The 16,760-nt window shown below is 41.2% G+C and overlaps 1 protein-coding gene across 5 annotated transcripts in view; it reads left to right on the top strand.

Moving 5' to 3' along the window:
• Positions 1 to 16,760, top strand: part of Gclc (glutamate-cysteine ligase catalytic subunit) — a 44,895-nt gene that overhangs the window by 8,733 nt on the left and 19,402 nt on the right. For 2 of the 5 annotated variants that reach the window (XM_087195737.1, XM_087195736.1), the window contains exons 2-4: positions 12,476 to 12,511; positions 15,002 to 15,114; positions 15,856 to 16,038. In XM_087195737.1, the coding sequence (XP_087051863.1) occupies positions 12,476 to 12,511; positions 15,002 to 15,114; positions 15,856 to 16,038 (332 nt within the window). Of the gene's footprint in view, positions 1 to 2,810; positions 2,969 to 12,475; positions 12,512 to 15,001; positions 15,115 to 15,855; positions 16,039 to 16,760 lie in introns of those variants that run through there. The other 3 variants (XM_013067083.3, NM_001303306.1, XM_087195738.1) reach the window with 2 other exon arrangements.

Here is a 16,760-nt window from a genome sequence, read left to right as displayed (position 1 = left end):
CTGAGTAATACTCTATTCTGTTGATATACTACGGTTTGTTCACCATTTGTGTTTTTAGCCATTACAGCTAAAATTTATTTGAGCATTAGTCTACAGATCTTTGTATGGGCTTATGCTTTGCTTTATCTTGGTTATTACTTACAGTGGTGTGCGTGTAACTTTTTAAGGAAAGTACCACGTTTTTCCAAAGTGGTTCTACCATTTTACATTCTCACCAGCAGGATACACACCAGTTCTACTTCATGCATGTCCTTGCTGACATTTGGAACGGGGGCAGTCTGATTGCGTGGAGGTAGTAGGACTCTTGTGTGTGGGAAGAATGGTGGCAAGCTTTTGAGAAGCAGGGAAAGATGAAAACAGAGTGAAGCCATGGCCTTTCCAGTCAGGCAGGCACTTCGGGCTCTGGCAGCAGTATTGTCTTGAATGTATCAAGGACTTGGAAGAGTAAAATTGGGTTTCTAGCAAAATAAATGTCACAAGGTTATGCGTGTTTTTATGGCTCAAATGGTCCTTGAAATCCTGATTGTAATTTTTAGACAGAAATAGGGGAGTGCATATAGTTTAGGGTCATAAATTTAGGTAGTGTATCCATGGCCACTAGTGAGTGCCTGGCCCTGTTGTATGTGAAACTGAATGTAGTGGGTTGAGTATGTTAGAATGATGGCCCTGAATCTCCACTTAAACCTATGTTTCTCACATGTTGTGTAAAAAGATAAGAAGCATGTAATAAACCTCAAGTCTAGCCAAGTTTTATTTTTTGTTTTGTTATTGTTACCTTTATTTACGTTGCCTGGTATAGAACCCAGGGCTTTGCACGTGCTAGGCAACCACTCCACCGCGGAGCTATACCCCCAGACTGAACAGTTTATTTTTTACACATCTTTATGGGTAACCAGGAAACTTGGCCATCTGGACTGGCCTGTTCTCAGAGTTCCTATGGCCATGCTTCTACTCTGTTGTATACTCTCTAGAGGCCTTCCGGTATTCTGGGGTTTTTGTGTCTGTTGTGGCCAGGATTTGATAGTTGAACTAATTTCCAGAATAAGATTACAGAAGATCCCCCAAAACAGATGTCCTGATTACATAAATATTCACGAAGAACCATTGTTGTCTTTGTTCTCTTCCTGCCAGATTATTTTATTTTGGTTCTTTGGCTTCAATTAACTCCTTTCTTTTTGAACTAAATGCTAATTTAACAGAATTACAACAAAGCCCTCACGTGAGAGGTTCCAAGACCCCTTTCCTGGAAGCTGTTGAAAATCTGGGGTATGATTCGGCCCTGTTTGGATCAGCCACAGAAGTTATGAGTTAGGGTTTCCAGTTTCACAGAGATAGGAAAGGTCTTTTAGTACCTGTAAAAACTGGCTGGCACTTCTCTAAAGTGCTTGAAAGAGTTAGGGATTGCAGCAAGTTACCTGCTAGAAACACTAGAAAGCTCACAACAACAGAAAAACACCCTCCTGAAGTATATGTTCTGAGAAGTAACCAACCCTAGGACAAATGGGAAGAGGTCTCGTGTATGTGCTTCCTCAGCTTCCCTCTCTAAAGGCTGACCTGTTTAGCAGACCAGGTGTGGAAACTTTGTTACTATGGAGAACACTTTTCCAGGGCCCTGATGAGCTGGGCCTGGTGGAGGTGGCAGACCTAGGGGTTGTGATGTGTTGACTCTGCTACTCAAATACAGTAAGAACTAGGAAGTAAGCAGAAGTCTTCTAAGCACAGAGTTCATGCAGTGTGCTCCTGGAAGCTGTCTCAGGCACTTCCCAGATCACTTCCTTTATACATAGGTCCTGTAACTTGGTTATCCAGTGTGTCAGCTCAGGATGAACTTCAAGATACAAATTAGGCAGAAGAAAGAGAGGCCAATCTGGAAGAGCAGCTGCAAGAACAAAAAACAAAAACATGTAGATATGACCACCCCATATACCCCTAAGGGTCTTTTGTTTTGCTGTATTTCTAGTTAAAGAAATGAAATGACTAATGAAGTCTAAAGCCCTAATAAAAATTGAAAGTATTAGTATTGTCTTATTGGTAGCAAAAGAAGATATAGTAAATTTTAGAAAAATTCTCACCCACAAATATGTAAAAACTGTTCAAGAGCGCATACTTTCCAGTGAGGCCCTGACTGAGCCAGCCTTCCTGGCAGTGCAGAGTAGGACCTGTGTTACGTTTGGTACTGGTGTGGGTGGCTCCTTGGGGAGGCCAGAGAGGGGCATCACCTTATGGTCTGAAAAGGTTTCTCGGAAGAGGTAGCACTTGAGCAGCAAGCTGTCTGAAGGCTGAGGGGAAATTTTCCGGGCAGAAGAACAGAAGCCCTTCAGAGGCCCTGTGAAGTGATTACCTGAGGAACCGAAAAAGGCCAGAAAGGTGAGGCAGGTGGAATGAGGAGGCTGAGAAGATGGGCCCTGGCATTGCTGGGGAGGAGTGTCGGTCCAGGAGAGGAGACTGATCTGAAAGGGGAGGAGCCCTGGGTCTGTGGGTGGGTGCTCGGTTTCCATATTAGTAACTGTCTTTTGTGCCCAAGACAGACCACCTAAAACAAATGCCTTGCAAACAACATTTTTGTGAAATAGGACTTAACTTTCCATGAGAGACATTCTCATATCTTACTCTACTTCTTTAAAAAAGTTTAATAGTGTTGGTCACAACCCACCATGGCCCACTAAAGTTGGAACCAGCCTTTGAGAAAACACTTAAAGTTTTCTGCCTCAGTGTATCACTGCCCTAGAGCAATTAAATTAAACCAAACCCTGATCTTTGAGTGGTACTGTGCTTAATAATGTTAGGCTCTTTACATGCATGATTTGATGTAACGCCCCTCAGTATTGTAGGTATTGCCTTCATTTTACCGAAGAAAACACTGAAGCACTGAAAAGTAGCCAATACTTGATCTGATTGCCTGCACCCTGCTCTGCTTGGCCACAGAGGTCACCCACATAGGCAGAAGAAAGGCGCTCAGAACACTTTGGTTTGTTGTTTTTTTGTTTGCTTTGGGGTGGGGTGGGGTGGGGGGTGGGGAGGTGGGTGTTGATGCTGAGGACTCTACCACTGAACTAAATCCCCAACCCATGGCAGTTTTTTTTTTTTTTTGGTACTGGGGATCGAACTTGGGACCTTGTGCTTGAGAGGCAGGCACCGGAACCACTGAGCTAAATCCCTGGGCCCCCCCACCCCATGACAGTTTTAATAGGCTCCAACCAGAGGGTGGAAAGCAAAAAAGAAAGAAGAGAGGGAGGAATGCTGGTACTACAGAAGTGATTTTTTTTGTATTTATATATTAATTGGTACATTTTAGGTATACAATTCATTTACATTTATCATTGGGTGTTTGTACCTGTACATGATGTATCTTAGTTCTTATTTTTTTTTCCCTATTACCTATGCGCCCTTCACCTCCACCACCCTTCCCTATTTACATAGACTTTGTTTCCTTTTTTTTCTTTCTTTCTCATAATTTTTCCTTTCCTTTCTTCCCTTTCCCCTTCCCCTCCTGCCTCCCCTCCACCTTTGGACCTTTTCCTATTTTAAATTATCAATTATTCGTTTTAATCATTTTCATCCTTATTTACACTTTCAGTTTCTCACACTAGAGATACTATTCGGCATTTACACATGTGTGTCCTATTTATTTCACTTAAGAGTATGGCCTCAATATGCATCCATATAGCTATAAATGACTCTAGCTTCTCATTCTTTATGGCTGAGTAGTACTCCATTTTATAAAAAAACCACATCTTCTTTATCCAGTTTCCAGTTGATGGACCTTGGGCTGTTCCCAATCCTTAGCTATTACAAATTGTGCCGTTATAAACGTAGGTGCACATGTATCACTGTGGTATGATTCTTTTAATTCTTTGGGGAAGATAACCCAGTAGGGGAATAGCTGGGTCAAATGGGACCTCTAGTCCTAGTTCTCTGAGGTATCTCCATACAGATTTCCACAGTGGTTGCACCAGTCTGCACTGCCACCAACAATGGAGAAGGGTTCCTTTCTCTCCACACCTGCGCCAGCATTTGTTGTTGGTTGATTTCTTGATAGCAGCCATTCTTTGTGGAGTGAGGTGGAATCTCAGTGTTATTTTCATCTGCATTTCTCGAATGACCAGGGATGTTGAACATTTTTTCATGTATTTATTTGCTGTTTTTACTTCTTTGTCTGAGAAATGTCTGTTCATTTCAGATGGCCATTTTTGAATTGGGTCTTTGAATTTGGGAGGTCTGATTTTTTTCAATTCTTTATATATTCTAGATAGTCTTTATATATTCTCTTTGTCTGAGGTACAGCTGCTGAAAATTTCTTCCCATATTGTAGGTTGTCTCTTAGCTCTGTTGGTGGTAGTTTCTCTTGCAGTGCAGAAGCTTTTTAATAAGATGAGATCACAGTTGTTGATTCTTTGTGCTAGTTCCCGTGCTACTGAAGTTTTGTTCATAAAGTCTTTTCCTATGCCAATGTCATTGAGAGTTCTACCTAACTTATTTTCCAGCAAGTTTACTGTTTCTGTCTTGATATTTAGCTCTTTAATCCACTTTGATCTTAGTTTAGTGCAAGGTGATAGGTATGGGTCTAGTTTTAATCTTTGGCAGGTTGAAATCCAGTTTTTCCAACACCATTTATTGAACAGGCTATCTTTTCTCCAACGAGGGCGATTGGCTCCTTTGTCAAAGATGAGGTGACTGATTATGTCTGGGGTTGTTTCTGCACCTTCTAATCTATTCCACTGATCCTCAGGTCTGTTTCTTTGCCAGCACCATGCTGTTTTTATCACAGTAGCTTATGGAGTATATTTTCAAGTTGGGGATTGTGATACCCCCAGCCATGTCTCTGTTGCCCAGAATTGCTTTTGCTATTGTAGGTTTCTTCTGCTTCCAAATGAATTTTTGGATTGTTTTCTCTAGTTCTGTGAAGTATATTGTTGGAATTTCAATTGGCATTGCATTAAATCTATATAGTAGTTTTGGAAGTATGGCCATTTTCACTATATTGATTCTTCCTAGCCAGGAACAAGGGATATCTTTCCATTTTCTTATATCTTCTTTGATCTCCTTCTTCAGAGTGCTGTAGTTTTCAGTGTAGAGGCCTTTTGCTTCCTTTGTTAGGTTGATTCCTAGATATTTCATTTTTTTAGATGCTATTGTAAAAGGAATTATTTCCCAAATTTCTCTCTCAATGGGTCTGCTATTTGCGTATAAGAAGGCTATTGTCTTTTGAGTGTTGACCTTATATCCAGCTTCTCTTAAATCTGTCAATTAGGTCTAGAAGGCTTTTGACCGAGTTTTTTGGGTCTTCTATGTAAAGTATCATATCATCAGCAAATAATGACAGTTTCACGTCTTCCTTTCCTATCTTTATTCCTTTTATTTCTTTCTCTTTTCTAATTGCTATGGCTAATGTTTCCAGAACAATATTGAACAGGAGTGGTGATAGTGGGCACCCTTGTCTTGTTCCTGATTTTAGCATGAAAGTTTTCAGTTTTTGACCATTTAGTATGATGTCGGCTGTTGGTTTTTCATAGATAGCCTTAATCAGGTTGAGATAAGGACCTTCTATTCCAATTTTCTGTAGCGGTTTTATCATGAATGGGTGCTGGATTTTGTCAAATGCCTTTTCTGCATCTATTGAGATGATCATATGGTTTTTGTCCTTGACTCTGTTAATATAGTGTATTTCATTTATTGATTTACGGGTGTTGAGCCATCCTTGCATCCCTGGGATAAATCCAACTTGGTCAGGGTGTATGATCTTCTTGATGACCCTCTGTATTCTGTTTGCCCCAGTATCTTGTTGAGGATTTTTGCATCCATGTTCATTAGGGAGATTGGTCTGTAGTTCTCTTTTTGGGTTGGGTCTTTCCCTGGTTTTGGAATCAAAGTAACACTTGCTTCCAGGAAAGAATTTGGAAGCCTTGCTTCCCTTTCAATTTCCTTGATGAGTTTAAAGAGTAACGGCATTAGTTCTTCTTTAAACGTCTTGTAGAATTCAGCAGTGAACCCATCAGGACCTAGGCTTTTCTTTGCTGGTAAAGTTTTTATTACATTTTCAGTTTCACTCATTGTTATTGGGGCGTTTAGAATTTCTATATATTCTTCATTTAACTTTGGCAGTTTGTATGTATCTAGGAACCTGTCCATTTCTTCTGTGTTTTCCATTTTATTAGAGTACAGTTTCTCAAAGTAGGTATTGATGATCCTCTGAATTTCTACTGGACCTGTTGTAGCCTCACCTTTTTCATTCTTAATTGCATGGATTTGAGCCTTTTCTTTCCTTTTTTTGATAAGGTTGGCTAAAGGTTTATCGATTTTATTTATTCTTTCAAAAAACTAGATCTTCGATTCATTGATTTTTTTTTTTTTTTTTTTTTGTATCGTTCTCTTGGTCTCCATTGCATTGATTTCTGCTCGGATCTTTATAATTTCCTTTCTTGTACGAGCTTTGCATTTGTTATGCTCTTCTTTTTCTAGGAGCTTGAAGTTCTGCATTAGGTTATTTAACTGAGTTCTCTCTGTTGTCCTAATATGGGCATTCACTGCTATGAATTTCCCACGTAGAACTGCTTTCATTGTGTCCCACAGATTCCTGTATGTTGTACTGGCATTATCATTTACTTGTAGAAACTGTCTAATTTCTTCTTTAATTTTCTCTGTGACCCATTGGTTGTTCAGGAGAGTGTTATTCAATTTCCATGTGTTTGTGGGTGTTCTGCGGTTTCTTATGTTATTGATCTCCAATTTTATTGCACTATGGCCTGATAATATACAGGGGGTAACTTCAATTCTTTTACATTTACTTAGATTTGCCCTATGAGCTAGCATGTGATCTATTTTGGAGAATGACTCGTGTGCAGCTGAAAAGAATGTGTATTCTGATTTTATGGGGTGGAACACTCTATAAACATCTCTTAAGTCCATTTGTTCAATAGCTTGGTTAGAAGTGATTTTTTTTTTTAAATGAAAATGAATGAATCTTAGAACCATCGATGCTTACTTCAGCATTTTTCATTACCAACTGGCCAGTAACTTGAGTGAAATGCCAGTGTGCTCAAAATGGCACTTTTGAATATGCTTGATGAATTTCTCTACCCACAAGACCACTGCTAGCTGGCTGAGGAAGGTGGCTGCAGCCTCTCCAGCTGAGCTCCTGCTGGCAAGTGAGTTCTGTGCCCTGGCACATACCCTGTGATCCTTCTAAGAACATCAGGCTGACTTCACTTGTGAACTGTGCAGCCGCAGCTGACCTTTTCCCAGCTCTGCAGGGAGGGGCTAGACTTGGAGCTCCAAGCCCAGAGCTTTGAGATTTTTCATCCTTTACAGTGGTGTCAAAATGGCAGGGAATGAGTTTCATTAATGTGTCTGAATCTTTCAAATTCTGTCTCAAGTAAGAGAATCTCTCTGTTGAAAATCTGTTATGACATCCAGGTAAATTTCCTGAATGGGAGCCCCATGCAGCCTTATGAGGGTGACTGAGGTTTTCATTAAGGTTTCAAATTGCAAAGTTCCTGTGTTATCTTGGGGACCACAACAGATGTCACATTAGTACCTTGCAGTGCTACCTTTCCAAAGTTGTCTGAGAAGACTGGTAAGTTTCAGAAATAACAGCAGACTGCCTGCATGGGCTTTGAAGACATCCAGAGCAGTCAAGGGATTTCTTAGGAATTAGCCCATGTGAATGCAGAGCCCAGAGAGTAAATTTCGCATGCCATCTGTGAGGCATGAAAGGGCAGATTGATATCGAAGGATTTCCTTTGTGCCAGCATTAGTGTGTCTGGTAAAAATAATTCCCAGGTTGTGGTTTCTCTTGGGTTTTAGTTCAGTGCTATTCGATACAATTTTTACATGAATGGATATGTTCTACTCTGCACTGACCAGTAGGAACTAGAAAATTGAATTATTTTATTTTTGTTAATTACTTTAAAATCTAACCACACATGCCTAGTGGCTACCATAGTGGACAGCATGATTTTTTTGTTTCTTTAATAAAGGATGTCATTTTCTCTTTATGAGATTCACTATAGGTTCCCCTGCAACTCCCATTTTATTTCTCTTTTAAAGACTTGAAATTTTTCACATGGGTCTCATATCACTAATCTAGGCATGTTAAGAATGTGTTTTCTCTATGAGACAACATAATGAGTTATTATTCCACCCAGTCGTGTGGGAAAAAATCATTGATTTTTATGCAGTGTGAAAATTGAGATTAATATAGTATAAATAAAAAGCAGTCTGCTCTGAAAGCTAAATTCCAAACGTAGCATGCCAAGAGAAGACCAGGTCAGGGAGAGGCATGTTTATTTTGGTTTCTAAAAATTTAAACTTCCCTTAGAGCAGTGATGGTGAACCTTATAGAGACCGAGCACCAAAGTGCAACCCAAAACCCACTTATTTATCGCAGAGTGCCAACATATCAATTAAACCCAACACTAGCCAGGCATATTGGCATGGGAGGTTGAGGCAGGAGGATTGCCTCAAGTTCAAGGCCAGCCTGTTCTACACAGTGAGTTCAAGCCAGCCTGAAATACATAGTGGGACCCTGTCTCAAAAATTAAAAACAAAAAACAGCAGACAAAAAATCAAACCTGAATACTGAGGTTTTAGTTTAGGAAAAACAAATAACATGCATTGCATAAGTTTGCCAGCACTGCCCTAGAGCGTATCATGTGTAATTCTGTGGTATGAATTGACATTTTAAAATAGGAGGAAAGCCTGTTCTCCCAAAATATAGGAAAATTTTTAAGAATTTGCTATAACTTGAGACTTAACTAAAACACTTTCTTTTTATTACACAGGGCAATTTAATATATCAACAGTCACCAATTTAAAATATCACCGTATGCACATAAAATATCATAGAAAAGCACATTGCAGTTTCCATTTTATACTTATTGGCCCCTCCAAACTGCTCACAATATGACCATGAAAACAGTTTTGTGATATTTGTAGCATTACCAGATCGATATATCTAACCCGAGTCCCCCCAAACCATATTTGGAGCCATGTCCAATTTTATTACATCTGAATTACAATTTGGTTTTTTTTGTATTCATTAAGTTTATTGGTAGATTTTAGGTATACAATATGATGACATTCATCATTGGGAACTTGTACCTTTACATGATGTATCTTGGTTCTTATTTTTTTCCCCATTCCCCTGCCCTCCCTTCAACCCCTCCACCCCTCCCTATTTTTTTTTGTGTGTGTACTGGGATTGAACTCGGGTCCTTGTGCTTGCGAGGCAGGTGGGTGGAACCACTGACATAATCGCAGGCCCTACCTCTCCCTATTTACAAAGACTTTGCTTACATTTTTCCATTTTCTCATATTAATTCCATTCCCTTCTTTCCTTTTCCCTACCCCTCCCACTTACCCCTCCCCTTTGCCCTTTTCTTCCTATTTCACATTATCTATTGTACCTTTTAGTCCTTATTTACACTTTCAGTTTCTCACACTAGAGAAAGTATTCGGTATTTACATATGTGTGTCCTATTTATTTCACTTAATAGTATCGCCTCAGTGTGCATCCATTTAGCTATGTCTCTAGTTTCTAATCCTTTATGGCTGAGTAGTACTCCATTTTATTTAAAAAAATTTTTTTTTTCTTTATCCAGTCTCCACTTGATGGGCAATTGGGCTGTTTCTAAATTTTAGCTATTACAAACTGTGTGGCTATAAACATGAGTGCTGAATTACAGTTTCTTATGTAGTTTTCCACTATTTAAAACACAGCTGCTCTTTGGGTCTTGGCATTCAGGTCTTCCCTGTGTAACTGTGGATGCCTAAAAACTAGGTAGAATTACTTGTAGCTAGCGGGTGCCCCAAGTTTGGATATCATGCCAGATACAGAAATGGTTCCATCCCGCTCAATGGGCGAGAGTGCTTGTTAGTATTATGCTGCGTAAAGAAATGGTCTTTGCGCCAAAGGCATGGTCCTAGACCGCAAGAGCTTAGAACCTGGAGGGGCCAGGTGGTGGCACATGGGGGCATGATCTGAGGGCAGTGGGTACTCGGGCATCCTGGAGGAGCCTTGCTTTTGCCCATATTCTAGGAAGGTGTGTAAATGTAAGTGGATTTCCTCTGGGAAGCTTGATTCCCTACATGGGGTTAGTTGGTCGTTCTGCATGCCAACGCAGGTAACTTAGCTATGCCCTGTTGTCGGCTGTCTCCAGTAGGAGTGGTCTTGAGAACAGGAGCCACATCTGCCGGGCCCTTCGTAGTATGCCCGTCGTGCTCAGCTCGGGGCTTCATGCAGCATGAAGAGACGGCAGGGACAGTGTTTGGGCACTGATCAGTCATCAACATTCCTTAGAGCCTTGGCCCACAGGACAGCCATGGACTTGTGTAGGGTAATTTGTGGAAAGAGCCAAGGGTGGAGTGGAAGGGCCGGCCCTGAAGCCTAGGCCTCAGGAGGGTGGCCGAGACCCTGCCTGCCTGCCCCACAGCCCTCCTGGCAGGCACGCAGAGCTGTCACTGTCTGCCTCCTGGACCTGACCTGGCCTGGGGTGTGGACTCACCCCAGGTCACCCACTGCCAGGTGCATACTGCCCACCAGGGACTTGGTGATGGGCTCCTCCTCCTCGGCGCGTACATGCTGGGCTTGTGTAGTTGTGAGTGGAGCAATTCCTTGTTCTAATTTATACGTAAACTGACAGAAGAACTTTCTCAAAGTATAATGTCTCCAAATGGGAAGCTGCCGTAACTATACTGAGTCTTATGGAACTAGAATATTTCCTAATTAAGCAGTTTTCACCTCTCAGGTGTAGAAATAAAGAAGTCAGTGTTTTATAACATGCCTGTCTATACTCGAAGCTCCTGGAAGCCCTTACCCTCAAGAAAGAATATCAAAATGTATAAAACTAAGAAAAAACAATTTTTAAAAAATTTTGCACTCATGCCCTTTAAAGATTTAACATAAATCCTAAAAAAATTAAATGTTAGCTTTTATTTTAAACTTTACAATCACAAGCATTCTGCTCCATGTCTAGTCTATATTCAGTATTATAGAGTACAGTACTTATATCACCCTCTATTAAGATTTTTTTTTGGCCTACTTTTAAATAAACTTAAGCACCTTATTACCCTTGTCCAAACCTGCATTAAATGACTGGAGGATTATCGTGTCCAGGTTGTTCCTAGCAACACTGTGTAACACATAAGTACATAATGTCTTTCTTTTCTCATATCCTTCAAACCATTTAAAAAAATTTTTTTTTTCAGTTTTTATTGTGTTTTTGCCCTTAAGTCAGCTGCTCAGAGATGTTGGTGACTTATTCTAATGAGAGAAGCCTTTTAGTAACAGGGATGTAAAGGATTTTAATTCTCAGAAAACGGTATATTGGCCGGGGATTTAGCTCAGTGGTTCCGCCGCCTGCTGTGCAAGCACAAGGACCAGAGTTCAATCCCCGGTACCAGAAAAACCCCCCAAAAAGGTATATTTTTAAAACATGAGTGATTTGGCAAAGAGGTTCATTATTTTTATTGGATCCATTGTCCCCATTTCAAAGGGCAACTGCAGAGTAGCAAGCTCCTAAGTCCATTCTAGGGAGCTGTCATCTGTGTAGTGTGGAGAATGGAGCTTGCTACTTCCAAGGTAGTGTGTTAATTACCTGAAATTGAATTGGTCAGCCTGCAAAGTGAGCATTTGCCGTGCTCTTTGGGTGTATGCTTTCACAATTGCATGTATTTGAGATGTACATAAGGGATATTGCTGGAATTCTGAGCTTATTACCTATTCAGTTAGGAAGCTGATAAGGTAACCCCCTTTCTCCTTGGAATATGTTCCAAGACCCCCAGCGGATGCCCGAAACCTGGGTAGTACCAAACCCTATGCATACGTTGTTTTTCCTGTACCTGTGTATCTATAGTAATAAATCCTCGTTTATAAATTAGGCACAGTAAGAGATTAACAATAAGTAATATACTTATTGAAATAAAAATTACGTGTCTGTTCTCTCAAAAGCGTCAAGACAAATGTTAGTATTTTTGATCTGTGGTAACTAAAACAGTAAGAAGCAAAACCTTGGATAAAGGGGAGTACTGTGTGTTTAATCCTGGGGATCGATGTGGTACAGAAGGCCCGCTGAATCTTCTGTCATTATTGTCTCTTGATTGTGTCTGTTTATCTCCACTGGATGCAGAGAAGTTGTTTATGAGGGATAGGGACAGTATCAGGGAGCTCATCGTGGCTTTGGGTTTTTTATACTGGGAAAGCATTGTTTTATTGAATCACTTCGGGTTATCAATCATTTTCTAGGTTCAAAACCAAACTCATTTTAGGCTCTGGTTTGGCTTTAAAGATTCAGTTAACTGAGTGCTTGTGTGAACTAGAGTTGGGAATAAACATAAATGTGTTGAGATGGTGGGGGTGAAATAACAGAAATGAGAGGTTAGAGTGGTAGCAGGTTGAGGATTAATGTGGAGAGTGTAGGGTGACTACACAGAAGAGTACTTCAGAAGGCCGGAAATTTTTTTTTTTTTTTTTTTGCAGTACCAGGGATCGAACTCAGGACCTTGCACTTGCAAGGTAGGCATGGCACCACTGAACTAATAAATCCCTGGTCCTATAAATTTGAGTTTGAAAATTTTCGGTAATTTCTTAAGGCTTCCAGTAAGAAATTAGACATATCAGAAAATAGGTCTGTTTTCCTCCTTCATTTGGTAAATATTTTGATACATTTGTTTCATTTGCTTGATTAGATAATGGAGTAATTATTTTTTAATTAAGGAGAAGCCAGTTAGTTAACATTTTCAATGTCATCTACTTGGCTGATACTGGACCTCAGAATGAGTTTGAGCTTCTCGTCCTTTTGCCTTATTCATCCTTACTTGGAGGCTGAGTGATTTTGAAAACTAAGGATTTCAAGTCTTCCAGGAAACCAACAAATTTATTACAAGTTACCCTGTTTCACTGCAACAAAAGTTCTTGCTTATGTTGGAAATAGACCAAGGATGCAAAGCTAGGAACTATCTCCTTATTTCTTTAAGGAAGCACTTCTCTGGGGGAGAAGACAGCTCTTGTAAGGTAGATGGCGGCAGCTGTGTTGCAGCCAGGAAGTGAAGATGACAGAATGCTAAAGGACTGAGAGTTAGGAATGCCACATAGGGATCATGGGGACTCCAGCCCAGTGGCCCTAAGAGGTGAGCTATGGCCTGTATGTTTAACTGTGAGAGCAGCTATTGGCTCAGCTGCTGTGTTAGAGCATCTGCCCTGCTTCCTACCAGAGGAATAATCCACCTGAGAGACTGTTAGCCAGTACTGTAGCCTTTCATTGCCTTACGGCTCACAACTTTATAAAAAGCCTGTCATACCTTACCAGAATCATTCATTGTCCTTTGTACTCCTAGCAGAAAGGTGAGACAGCCTGACTCTTGTGGCCTTGGGTAGCTGATTCAGCCTCTGTGCACATCTGTAAAATGGGTGATGACATTTACTTTTGTGTGATAGATTTGAAGATTAGGATCCATAAACAAAGAGTTCATGGCACAGCTTTTCTGTTTGCACACATTTAAAGACAAACTCGATTCCTACACACAACATGTTTTCATCCACCCATCCCGGGGCTGCACAGCACTCCTTTGCACAGGCCTTGCTGATCAGGTGTCAGAGCTCCATGAGTGCTGTCTGGCAGCATGTGTGCCCAGACTGACACTGTGGGCAGTGCCTGCACAGAGCACACACCTGCCGCACTGGCCCAGTTCTTACTGTTTCCTGAACTAAAAAATTTTGATGAGTACCTGACCTCATCAGTAAGATGATTCATAAAAGTGAATTCAAAGCTTATTTTTTACTGTTGTTTAAATCTACCCCACTGTTTTCTGTGGTTACCAGCATTTTTCCCCTCTTTCTAATTATTCTTAGCTGCAGGCCAGTCCCTCTTTCATTACAGTGTAAGACTGAGAATCTGTGTTTTCATGTGAACTGTCAGGAAAATAGGGGGAATACTGTTGCCTGCCCCTTATTTGTAAGTGCTGAAAACCAGATGAGATATCAGGATGTCTTTATGGTCATTGTCACGATGCCTTATGCAAAGAGTACTTTCAGGAATTTGCCTGAATAGTCTAGTTCTGTACCTTTCCACGTCAGTATACATACTGATTCATAATCCTCTCTATTCATACCCCCAGCATGATTTAAAGTATGCAGTTGCAGGGAAAACAAAAAGCAAGTTCTAGTTGTGCTCTGTCCAGAAAGGACTTGCTTTGGTATTTAGCTCTTGATTCTTAGAAGAATTCCACCAGGTATCATTGTAAATGCACCAATATGCCCTGCATCATAAATTTGTGCTGTTTCAGAGTGTGAAAATGTCTTAAATTATTTGTGATGTGTCAAAACTGAATAGTAGGAACCCATAAAGAACTTCTTCACACAGTTGTGTTTATAAGCATGGTTTAACTCTCCAAAAGTAGGACATTTGCCAGCTGTGGTGGCATACTCCCATAATCCCAGCACTTGGAAGACTGAGGCAGGAGGATTGCTTTAAATTCTTGGCCAGTCTGGGCTACATAGTGAGTTCAAGGCCAGCCTGAACTACATAGCAAGACCCTGTTTCAAAAAAAGAAAATCAAAAGTAGGACTTTTGTAGCAAGCACAATTATTAAACAATCTGCGACCAAGTGTAATCTTTCTTAAGTGGAATTTCCAGAAAACCACTTTCCTGTGATAAACTAAATGAGGAAATAAAGTTTAAAATGGAACTTGTTTACAACTGTAGTTCATAGAACCTTAGCTTCGAAATGCATCTGTCAAGTAGAGCTTGTCACAGTGGACACTTTGACCTTTCTGTAGGACGTTGAATAAACAGGGGAGCAAGGCATTAAAAAATGTGTTCTTGTCCATAAACAAGGCCACTGTGAATGGGCCGCCTCTGCGGGTTTCCATAGTATGCAAACATACCCTCCTGTGTGTGGTAGTGTAAGCAAATGTGACTGTTCATGTTTCCCTGACTTTATCTCTAAAGGTCACACTGAGCTCAGGACTGGAAAAATGTTAATCTTTCTGTCTTATTTTCCATAGGTGGAATACATGTTGGTATCTTTTGATCATGAAAATAAGAAGGTCCAGTTGATCCTGAATGGAGAAGATGTTCTTGAAACTCTACAAGAGAAGGGGGAAAGGACAAATCCAAAGTAAGCTGCTGCTGTACTAGAAGCTTGATCCAGTGTTTCCGGAACAGTTGGCACTGCTGAGACAGCCTTTCCTCACACTTACAGAGTCAGGATGGCATAGCGTAGGAGTGCGGGCTCTTGCTCCAAGTTGACTCAGTTTCAAATACTGGTTCCTTTACTCAGTAGTAGCTGTAAACCTCTCTGTGCCTCAGTTTCCTCATCTGTAAAGAAGTAATAATCAATACTTGCCTCTGCAGTGTTGAGATTGAATACATTAATGTGTTAAAACAACACATTAAGCTAAACATAAAGCCTGTTTATTATTACTAAACTTTTTTTAAATTGCCAAAACAATTAAGATCATACCCCATGGTGCCAGATCAAACTCCTGGAGGTAGGCTTTGTTTGGCTAGTGTGATGTTTTAACAGCAGCTGGGAGCACACAGGGCAGTGGCATGTGAGCTGTGGTCATTTTCTGCTCGCAAGCATGGGAAGCTGCAATGGCTTGAACCCACTGAGGACCACTCGCTCCTTTCGTGCAGCATGCACTAGCTTTGTCCCGGGAAGTGAGTGACTTACAAATATGTTTTTTATTTCTTACATTAGTGGAAGAGCCATGAAAGTTAAGAGCCTTATGAAGCAGTTCTTAGCTTTGCTTAGAGCTAATGGTGTTCAGAGTTTTAAAGCAACTTTTCAAACTTCTAAAATTCAAGTAGCCTGCAGCAAAAGACTAAGATTAAAACAAACTTTTTCTCCCTGTAGCCATCCTACCCTTTGGAGACCAGAGTATGGGAGTTACATGATTGAAGGGACACCTGGACAGCCCTACGGAGGGACTATGTCTGAATTCAACACGGTGGAGGACAACATGAGGAAGCGCCGCCAGGAGGCTACCTCCGTATTAGAGGAAAACCAGGCTCTTTGCACAATAACTTCATTTCCCAGGTTAGTCGCTGTCATCAGTTACTTTCCCACGATGGAACAAAACACCTGACACCTAATACTTAAAGGAAGAGAGTTCTGTTTGGCTTACAGTTTCCAGGGAATTCAGTCCAGAGTTGGCTGGTTCCAAGACAGAAGTACAGGTAGAAGGGCAGGGAAGGACAGCTGCTCATCCCTGGGCAGCCAGGAAGCCAGGAAGAAGGGCAGAGCTGGGGACAAGCTCAGGTCATGCCCCAGCTACCACCTCCTACTGCACAGTCAGCTCCTGAGCTTGTCAGTGGATGAAACCCCACAATCAACCACTTTCCAGATGCATGAGACTTTGGGGACATGTTAACTCCAAGCCATGACAGTTCCTATTAGCAATGTGTCTTAGCCAGAGTATTGAAGCTGAAGCAGAGGAATGTCCTAGGGAGAGAGAGTGGCATGCGCAGTGGGCCTCAATGAGCAGGTGAGATGCACCTGCTGGGCCCTGGAAGAAAGCTGTTAGTTAGCTGGTGCAGACCGGAGGCACGGTGTGAGGTGCAAGTGTGTGTCAGGCAGGCAGCAGGCCAGATCAGGTTATCTGAACTTTGATTGTCACCCTGAAAGCAGTGGAAGCCCTGAAAAGGTTGGGATAAGTGGACAGGGTCACATTTTTGCTCTGCAGCCCTGGTCTGTCTGTGGCGTAAGCAGCTGTGAACAGGGGGAAGGAGGCACGTGGTGGCCTGGCTGAGGGTAGACTG

This window comes from Heterocephalus glaber, unplaced genomic scaffold (assembly GCF_053883595.1).
Source record: "Heterocephalus glaber isolate CG9 unplaced genomic scaffold, H.glaber_assembly_v1.0 deba00001610, whole genome shotgun sequence".
NCBI classification, from domain to species: domain Eukaryota; kingdom Metazoa; phylum Chordata; class Mammalia; order Rodentia; family Bathyergidae; genus Heterocephalus; species Heterocephalus glaber.
The sequence above is the reverse complement of the archived record's forward strand: the minus strand, read 5'-3'. Positions and strand labels throughout refer to the sequence as shown.